The sequence below is a fragment of the Otolemur garnettii genome, unplaced genomic scaffold (assembly GCF_000181295.1).
Source record: "Otolemur garnettii isolate 467f Iridium unplaced genomic scaffold, OtoGar3 scaffold00039, whole genome shotgun sequence".
In the NCBI taxonomy this organism is placed as follows: Eukaryota; Metazoa; Chordata; class Mammalia; order Primates; family Galagidae; genus Otolemur; species Otolemur garnettii.
In genome coordinates this window covers 8622179-8632648 of record NW_003852434.1, presented here as the reverse complement: position 1 = coordinate 8632648, position 10470 = coordinate 8622179, and the positions used below count along the sequence as shown (strand labels likewise).

The 10470-nt window shown below is 36.0% G+C and overlaps 1 protein-coding gene across 1 annotated transcript in view; it reads left to right on the top strand.

Annotated features, from left to right (window-relative positions):
- Positions 1 to 10470, top strand: part of CUNH4orf22 (chromosome unknown C4orf22 homolog) — a 486210-nt gene that overhangs the window by 311605 nt on the left and 164135 nt on the right. The window contains exon 6 of the mRNA XM_003790054.1: positions 7787 to 7819. Within this exon, the coding sequence (XP_003790102.1) occupies positions 7787 to 7819 (33 nt within the window). The remainder of the gene's footprint in view (positions 1 to 7786; positions 7820 to 10470) is intronic.

The window sequence follows — 10470 nt, the reverse complement described above, 5'->3', positions numbered from 1 at the left end:
CAACTGAGGATCATTTGAGACTAAGAGTTTGGAGATGCTGTGAGCTATGATGATGCCGGCGCACTTTACCCGGGGCAACAGAGTAAGACTCTGTCTCAAAAAGAAAAAAAATAATAATTAAATCTGATGGAAACTGAATTTTATTTTTAAAATCTCAATTTAAATTTTTCTAAAGCATAACATAAATAAGAACATGTGTTTAACCAAACCCTTATTCTCGTCCATGTTCTCCTAGTGACGGGTCCCTTACTTCTGCGTGGCCACCACTGTGGTATTTGTTTTTATACACAGGAAAATATAAGAGGAATCTCCTGTAAACTGAGACACAGTGGAATTTTTCTTGTACTTCGTACCAAAGAAATCACAATTATGCATTACTTGCTAGGCCTGTTTTCATCACAATCACTCTGTGGGTACAATGATACATTACAGTATTCAAAACTGAAAAAAATAATACATGTGAACAGAAAGGGGAAAGTGAAAAATGCCTCAGCTTAGACTCAAATACCTAAGATATAAAAACTAAAATGAGTATTCAATAAAGTAGATGACTACAAAATGCACAGAGGAAAAAAGCAAACGCTTTTTTATAAGGAAAAGTTTTCATTATAGGAAGTATAAAATATTTAGACAAGTAAATAATAACTAGAAAAATAAAATCAACAAGAATATGCATGTTCTAAATAATAGAATAAGCTCTGATTTTCCTGTGAGCACTTTGTACAGTTGAAAATAGGATTTTAATAATGTTTGAAGTAATAATAACTTGTTAGCCTAAGAAAATATTAGGAGATCATAAGAGGGTCTCGTATAGTAAAATAAATTATAAATCTACAAGTACCAAATCAATATTATTCTGATCCAGAAGTAGACAAGGATTTAGTGGAGATAAATAGAAAACATAGGAAAAGACTCGAGTTTTTAAATATTTGTGTACATGTGTGTGTGTGTGTTTGGAATTCAAATATAATAAAAGTATAACTTTAAATCAATGAACAAATAATTATTTCATGAATTACTCACGGTGTTGAATTTTAACTTGGTGTAAGATGTCATGGGAGACCCATATATTTCATTTTATATAAGAGCAGTAGCATCAGGTTAAGTTTTTAAAATTAAAAATATCCATTTACTTTCCTGCAAGTTTATCAACTAAGATAACATGAGAAGCCTTTTTCCTTTTTATATCTACATGGAAGTTCTTGCGAAGAAAATACAACAACTGAAAACTTGATTTTGTGGATAAAATCACAGCAAAGAAAGATACCCCAAATAAATAATATCTGGGATGGGCCTGCTGTCCAAATGTAATTGTACTTCAAGAAACATCTCGGTTTATAAGGCTTTAGGAATGGTAAACAGGAACTAGGTGCTCACAAACCATTAGTGCACCTGGCCCTGGTATACTGAGTGGAGTGTGGTCTAAATAAAGTTTGTAATTTGGATTTCAGTAAATCAGTGCATAATGTTAATGCCCAGCTGGGAACAGGAGAGGAAGCCTACAGACCACCTCAGGAGAGGGGTTGGGGAGCCTGTGCTGTAGGGAACGGTAAGCTGCTTGATCCTCTTTCAGGAATAAAGAACGGACTTACTAACACAGTTGTTGGGGGTGTGACTAGCAAGCAGTACTTTGCTGTCAGCCCCGGTTGGGAATTGTTTCAGCTAAAGACAGTTGTCTCACGGAGTCATGCTCCTGTGCAGTACTATATACATCTTTGTCAAGGAAATTAATGTTAGTGTTGATATGTTAAAAATCAATGCTGGATTCCTAGTAGAACACAGGATATGGTTGTACACAATTTGTTTTTCTTGGATATAAAAATATATTTGTACTTCAGTTTTTCAAGGGAGAACACTTCAATGAGGGAGGTTCATAGTACCATCAACATTACTGGCACCCATTTTCTCTCCTTCAGGAAGAATGAATCATCAGTAAACAAACATTAACAACACCTAAAACTCTAAACACAGCCTTGGAAAAGCAAATGAGTTTCACAAATGTTTCCAAGCAGTGGCATGATATGTGTACATCTCAAAGTAGGATGGCATCAACTGATAGTAACGGTATCTGTTTACTATTTTGAGTACAAGTGGTTTATCCTAATGTCCAAGTCAAAGAGCTAGAGGTTATTCAATAACACCAGGAAAAAATGGCATACATATGAAAAATCAAATTCATCATATATTATATTTACATATAGTCATCAAAACATTCACTTTTTAACTGGAACTTTATAAACTATCTAGTTGATCCCGATTGTGTAAATAGGAGTATGAAATTGGCAGCAATGTTAAAACTGATTCATATTTGAAGCGAAAAATCAATTTATTATTAACCATGCCTATTCTATGTTGATTTACCTCAGGAGGTGCAGTATTTAACCTTTAGGAATATAGAGAAAAATATTTTCTTTTGTCATGGAAAATCAAAACCGTTACATCAACTGAATACAGTGTGTAGAATTTCCGTCTGGTGATCATTTCAATACAGTACATATGAAGTTTCTACTCTGCACCAGGCACTTAGCTAGAGTTGAGGGTCCAGGGTCCAAGGCAAAGATACAAAGAGGAATATGACTGGACTAAAACAGTATTCAATTTCAGGAGAGTACAGGCGTGAAAAGGTCATGCCTAAGCTGTAGTCCAAAATCTCATCATCTAAATCAGGTGCAGATTGGGTTTCTTATGTACGATTTGTATATACAGCACCATTTACCTTTGTGGTCTTGAAAAAGTAGATACAAGCTACCTTCAATACTCCCCATACACAGTGGTGAGACAGGCAGGGGATGTCATCTATAATACTCTGGTTTGAAAAAGAGGAACTGGAAGGTGGAAAGGACTCGCTAATCCAATTCTGTAAGTTTGTAAGGCCTGCAAATAAATCTCTGTGGCTCTCAGTCCCACCCTCAGGTCTCTTGGTTCTATCTTCTGAGTCATCCTTCCTTTTTATAGAAAGGCGTGCGCTTGTGTATCTGAGTGGTAGTTCATCAGCCTATTTCTGCCAGGCTAAGTTTGTGCGTCTTACAACCTTTTTGTAACTTGCACTTTCCCTGTGCCTTTCCAGTTGAGTTTGCTGGGCCTGTGCCCAGGGAATTTTCTCAAGGACTTTGGAGGCCTTCTATAAATTTCCATGGCATTCACTCCTTAGACGAAAGTCACATCCAGAAATCTTTTTGGATAACCCCTTTTTTATGTTTGGTTCCTCTTGCTGTTGGCCTTCTGGTTCGATAGAGAAGATCTGTGAGGAAACTCTTAATCTCTCGGCATAGCTTAAATTCTCTGCAAGAATGGTCAGTGGCAAGAACCCAGATGGCTCCTTCAGCACTTTGCTTGAAAATCCCCTCGACTGTGTTTCCAGCTTTGTCAAAGGGAAGCTCTGACAATTTTGCTAAGTATTCTACCATGATATAATAAAGGTGCATTTTCCTATTTTTAAGAGCAAACGAGGTACATGTAAAAATTAATTAATACTTCTATGCTTCCCGACATCCTTTCCAGCAGTATGCATCCTCTCACAGCTTTTAAAAATCTGCTAATGTAAATACATACAAATATGCATGCCCTTATTTAAAGTTTACTTTCTCTTTCCTTTCAAAAACACATTCTTTTGAAATGGAGTTGTCAGCCAGCAGCCTCCTCATTTGGAATCATTTCTAAGGAAACATTTGCTTTCAACCTCCCTCAGGTTATTTGCCACATTCAGTCCTTCTGGTTGTAGGAGTAGGTCCCTACAGTCTTGCTGTTTGTAAGTTGGGATCCACTCTCAGCTCACAAAGGCTGCTTGCAGGTCCTTGCCACGTGGCCGCCTCCTCCCGCCCTCGCCCACTTCCAGTCCCTCTGACTTCAGGCATTCCTCTCATTTTTTAAGGGCTCAACTAATTAGGGTGGGCCCACTTGGATGGGTTATTAATTAAAAATTAACCACAAGTCAACTGATTAATAACCAATTATAAGGAGTGTATCCCATGGTATTCTCAGGTTCTGTCCTCAGTAAAGGGACAATTTGCCAAGCCATGAACTCATCTTGGAAAAGAACTACCTCATTGCTGAGTATCACTTAGTAACCCTTGAAGTGCTCACTCTGGGAATCTATGAACAGACACCAGCATCTAGTCTGCCCTTCAAAGTAATTTTAGAACTCCTTTCTGGAATGGCAGTCAGAGCTGTCATTGTATTACCTGTAGTGTCCTGAATGTCATCTAAATGTCTTCCTTTCAATATTTCCTTTATCTTCAGATAAAAACAAAAGTCACTGGGGGCCAGATCAGGTGAGTGGGAAGAGTGTTCTAACACCGTTGTTTGTTTACTGGCTAAAGACTCCCTTACAGACAGTGCTGTGTGAGCTGGTACATTGTCGTGATGCGACAGCCGTGAGTTGTTGGCAAAAAGTTGAGGTTGTTTTCTTCTAACTTTTTCTTGCAGCCTTTTCAGCACTCCACATAGTAAATTTGGTTAATTGCTTGTCTAGTTAGAACAATTCGTAATGAACAATCCCTCTGATATTATAAAAGGTTAGCAACATTATTTTGACTCCTCATTTGGAACATTTTTTGTCATGAGAATTGGCTGAGTTCCATTGTGCACTGTGACAGTTTGTTTCAGGGTCTGATTGGTACACCTCTCTTTCATGGCCAATAATAACATGGTCCAAAATATCCTCTGGCCTCTCCAAAAGACGTTGGCAAAGTTCAACTCTCTTTTGCTTTGGTTCATCAGTGAGCTCCTTTAGGACCATTTTTGCACTCACCTTTCTCATGCTAAGGTTTTCAGTTAAAATTTTCCTGTTGATCCATGGATGTTTACTTGGTCCGTTTTGCTTCTCACAGTCAGCTGACAGTTTGGATGCATGAACTGAAGAATCTTTGCAATGTTTTTGTGAGTCTGCTCGTTCCTGGCCCCCTGACCTCTTACCATCAGTGATGCTTTCTCCTCTGTCAGAAAATCATTTATTACATTTGTACCCTACCATTTTCTTTGTATCATTGTCCCCATGAACTTTGACGGACATGTCCTTGATTTCACTTCTACTCTTTCCAAGTTTAACTAGAAATTTAATCTTTGTAATTCAAGGTCCGACATTTTCATAACAGCACACAACTCTAAGCAACAATAATGAACACCACTCAGCAGGACTCTGCCACCTATCAACAGGAGCGCAGCCGGGAGATACTGATATGTGGAGGTTATGTTCCCTTACTGGGCTGTTCATACAGTGCTGGGGGTATAAGTGCACAATAGCAAGTTTGCAAACTTAATTGTCAGGCCTTATGTGTTACAACTGATATCTCATAACGAGGACTATGAACAGCTTTGACCTGTGATTTCCAATTAGAGGCAAACAAATAGTAGTGAAGAAGGATCACATTGGATTTGAAAATGCCAAGTTGTATTGGTTTGTGCCGTGGCAACACCTCTGAGGTACCAGCAGAGTAAAGAGATGAGCTTAGTGGATAGCTGTTGCTTGACAAAAGACATGAATGGCACCTGAAGAAAAGTAACAAAAATATGTCAAGAGTCGTAAGTCAAAAGTGTAGTGCAGACAGACATCTTATCACTTTATGAGATATGAAGAAAAGGAGATATGACTGAGAATAGAGGCCGTAAGAACATAATAGAGTGGGGAACTGGATAGTATTAATTTCATTTAGCTCTGATTCAGGTGGTTGTCCATTTCAAGAAACTCACGCCTATGATAAATGAAAGAGTGAAGTCATTTAAGTCATTTAACTAAAATATCATGTATAAATTATGATTAATGTTTATACTGAAGAAAGCAGATTTTTATTACTTATGTGTTTGTTTATTTTTTCATTTGTTAGTTATGTACTTATTCTAGGGTTCAGTTCAATAGCCAGACACCTCGGCTCTGCACCTGTAGCTCAGTGAGTAGGTGCCATCACACACACCAGAGCTGGTGGGTGTGAGCCCAGCCTGGGCCTGCTAAATTTTTCAGATTACTTATGCTAGGCTGCTTAAGCATTAATCAAAACCTTCCTTGAAGGAGATAGTTAAAATGTACCTATTTTATGAAAAGAATAATGAAGAAATCCTAAGGTAACTTAAAATTTGAACTTAAAATCTTAAGTAAAATAAGTGTGAATTTGTGACTTTATTAAGTTAATATTAATTTGAAGTCTCCAAGTAGCTATAAATAATTTTTCTAGGTAAAAAGTTCCCACTAGGGTAGCCAAAATTTTACATAGAAAAATATTTTTTAGGGGAACTATAACAATATATTTAAAAAAACACAAGTAATATCAACTTAAAACAAGGTCACTTTTATAAAGCTAAATAATATTTCTGCATTTCCAAACACTCCCCTCCTTTCTGCTCATATAATATACATATATATGTATATATAGGTTAAGTTTATTTTCTCTTTTCTTTGAAAAACACATGTCTTTGAACAAAAATCTTAACATATTTACAAGATAATTAAAAATAGTCAACAAATATGTGACAATGTTTAAACTCACATTCAATTAAATAAATATATATTAAGGTAACTACACAATTTTTACATGTCACTTTGACAATTATTTAATGAACACCATTGGCAAAAATTAGGAGTGTGGTGTGAGCACTCCCTAAAGTAGATGATGCCGCTGAAAACTGGCAGAACCTCAGGCAAGACTTTGGCGACATGCATTTGATAGCTCGCAATATTCCCAATCTTTGATCTAGTTATTTTGTTTCTAAATCTTTATGGACAAAGATATTCATCACAGTCACCATTGTTAAATAAAAAGTTGGAATAAATGAAATATCCAAAGAAAGGACTCACTAAAAAATAGTGTTTTTGGTATCCTTATCCCAATATCCTTTGGTATCCTTATCCATTCAAAAGTATTTTGAAAGAATAGCATAAGGATAAACATAAGAAAAACTAAGACATAAACCTATATAAATCCAGCTCACTCTCTCTATATATAAAACCTATGTAAATATGTTTCTATTTAAGTGTTTATCTCACATAGAGATGTATTTATAGAATATGAAAGGAAATAAGAAAGCATTACAATAATTGCAATACTTAGCATGGAAGAATTACCACCCTAACATTTTTTCCTTATGCTTCTCTTGTAGCCATTTGTTCTCCAATGAGCCTGCATTACCTTAACAATCATACATACGTGATTTTAAATTTAATAGTAAAAATAATGAAGATTTAAACTCATGTATCCATTCATTATACTTAGTAATTCATGACCAAGACGCTTCCATCTATCCATCTATAACACCTATTTGATTTTCTTTTTTTATTAGATCATACCTGTGTACATTACTGCATTTATGGGATACAGTGTGCTGGTTTTATATACCACTTGGAATGTTTACGTCAAACTGGTTAACATAGCGTTCACCTCCCTTATTTCATTTTGTGTTTAGACATTTATACTCTTAATAGATTTGACATGTACCCTTGCACTATGCACAGTAGATGAGGTCCCATCCATTACTCTCCTTCCACCCTTCCCCTTCTCTCGCCCTCCTCTTCTCTCCTTCTTTCTGGACTATAATTGTGTTTTATCTTTCATATGAAAGTGTGGGTGATTATATATTGGTTTCATAATAGTATTGAGTACATTCGGTATTTTTTTCCATTCTTGAGATACTTTACTAAGAAGAATATAATCTTTTACAGCCATGTAAACATTGACATATTTATAGGTCATATAGTTAATCAGTTTGGGGAGTGACATGAGAACTTGTAATTCTAGCCAAGAACTCTTTGCCCTAAACTACACTGCAAAATAAGAAATAATTTAAAATCAACCAAAAGAGGCACCAACACACTAAAAGTGGGAAAAAATCAGTGCAAATATGTTCATACGAAACCTTAAAATCTTGGGCTTGTGAGGATTTTGGAAAACATTTTTTAAAAACCTGTCATCCAAATAAAGCATGTTTGTCTTGGATGCAACTTTATAAACAAAATGGTTGTATAAAGTGAGAAAAGGATGAGTCTTTGTTTGCTTCTATATTATTTTTAACACTTTGAAATGTTCCAGTAAGTGATTTGAATTGCAATTTAGGAATGAACTGAGTCAACAAAATAAACATGACAATTTGAGGATATTGTAATTTTGTAGAAGAAATTGTCTTATAGACCAGCTGGTTCTGGCTCAGGCTGCATCTCTTTTCCTTTTTCCTTCTCCGCGGATTGTAGCTTGCTGCCATCAGGTTCAAAGCACTGTTGCCAACTGTAATACCATGGCAATAATTCAAGGCAGGATGGATGACATCCTTCAAGGTGACAGAGCTCTTAAAACTATGTAGGACACAAGGAAACACTTGTACAGGTGATCAAGGGAAGACATGCAAACATAGCATGTTAACTGAGACGTTCCACAATTATTTTCAAACCATCACTGAAGTTGCTCAGCCTGTGGTCCCATTTCCTCTATACAGTCATGGCACAGGAGCTGCCCCGCATCTACTTGAATGTTTTTTAACACCAGGGAACTCTTTGTCTCTTGTGGGTTCTCAACTTAGGGTCAGAATTCCATAGGAGTACCTACATGAGTTTTGGGAATTAGATTACACCCTGAAATTGTGTGCAGATTTTTGGATATTTAGGGTAAAGTCCATTTCTTAATCAGATCCTCAGAAGTGTCTGTGACTTCAAAAGAATTAAGAATCTCTGCAGAGATGGCCAATTCCATTTTGAACAGCTCACATAATTGAAAAATCAAATAAACAAGTGGTATTACAATAATTATTACTACCTCTCCATATCAAAAACCCTCTGGGACAGCACAGACTACGTCAACAGAACAGATTTTACCCTCCTTTTTAAAGCATTTCCTTGCTGATGTTGGGTTGCCCCACCTTCGTGTCAGTTCTCTTTTATCCATAATTCCAATTTGGTCACATATTGCTTCTTGAAGGGTGGCTCAACAGGTGGCAATTTTCAGGTATGATCTAAACCACACCCACCAAAGAATTCTGACCCTTCCTCTATTCTATACACTAATCTTACAGTAATAAAGAAACAGCCACTTTTTGGAGAGAGCCATAATAAATGTTTGTCCTCTCTGAAAATCGAATAATATTTTATTTGCTACAACTTAATAAAGTATACGGGGATTTTATATTCTTCATTCCTACCTGCCCCACCCACTACCACCCTCTGACTCTACCCTTTCCTCTTGGTAGAACACTTGATTATATCACGTCACCTCACCTTCTGCTGAGCCCACTCGTGTTTGTTTTTAACTTTTCATTCAGGTGAGGTGAAGTCCCTTGTTAATTACTTCAGCTGATAATACTGTTCATATTTATGATACTCCCAAATCTCTCAACACTCCCAAATTTCTCAACCTGGCGTATAATAGCGAAATAGAAGTCATATAGATGCAAACAACTCATTGAAGTTCAAATCTTAGTTTATCATGTACTACTTGCATGATCTTTTTTTAAAATTAAATGATAGCTGTATACATTAATGCAAACATGGGGTACAGTGTAGTATTTTTATATACAATTTGAAATATTTTCATCAAACTGGTTAACATAAACTTTGTGTCATTTACTTAGTTATTGTGTTAAAACATTTATACTCCAGTTCTAGAAAAGTTCACTTGTACCCTTGTTAGACAGACCATATAGGTGATCTTTTCAGTCACCCTCCCACTACCCATTCGCCCTTCTACCCTCCCCATGATCTTAGACAGTTTTGTCAAGATTAACCAGAAAACCAACACTCATGTCTTGCTTATGTCTTGATTTCAGTAAACGAACTCAAAAAAGACATTTCTGAAGCAATCGGAAAAACTTAGATGTGATAGCCAATCAGATTTTGGATATTTTTAAAGGCCCTTCACTTTGAGAGACATACTAAACAATGCACAGATAGTAATGTAATATTTACGATTTCCTTCAATACAATTTAGTGGAAGTCTGACTATATGGACAGATGAGACAAGATTGGCCATGTTGATTTTTGAAGCTAGTTGGTAGGTACAGGGAATTTATTATACTGTTATGTCAATATTTGCATTTTGGGACATTTCTGTGATAAAAGTCAAAATTTTAAAAGGAGAAAAAAACTTACTTGTGGCTATTTGAGTTGAACCAAATTAGCTTACACTACTTTTTTTTAAAAAAGCATATCTGTGGAATTATTTTATTATCCCTAAGTCCCTGGTATTTCCTCAGAGACAAGAAGAGTTCAAACAACAACCCTAGCTTCCAAAGTTTCAATCTCCTTAAAGGGATTCAGAATCTTCTAAAAAATGTCCTCTTTCCTTCAACTTGTGCTTTAGAAACCGATTCACAACTTTCAAGATGAAGTGCAAGAGAATGTTTTGTTCTATACCTGCATTAGCACTAAATAAGTATTATCTATTATTAGAGCCCCTTTGAGTAAATTAGATAAAAGTTTTCCTATTTTAGCTTGTGATTATAGAATTTTTTTTCTATTTTCTGGGATCCACTACCAGATGAACTGATTTTTTTTTTTTT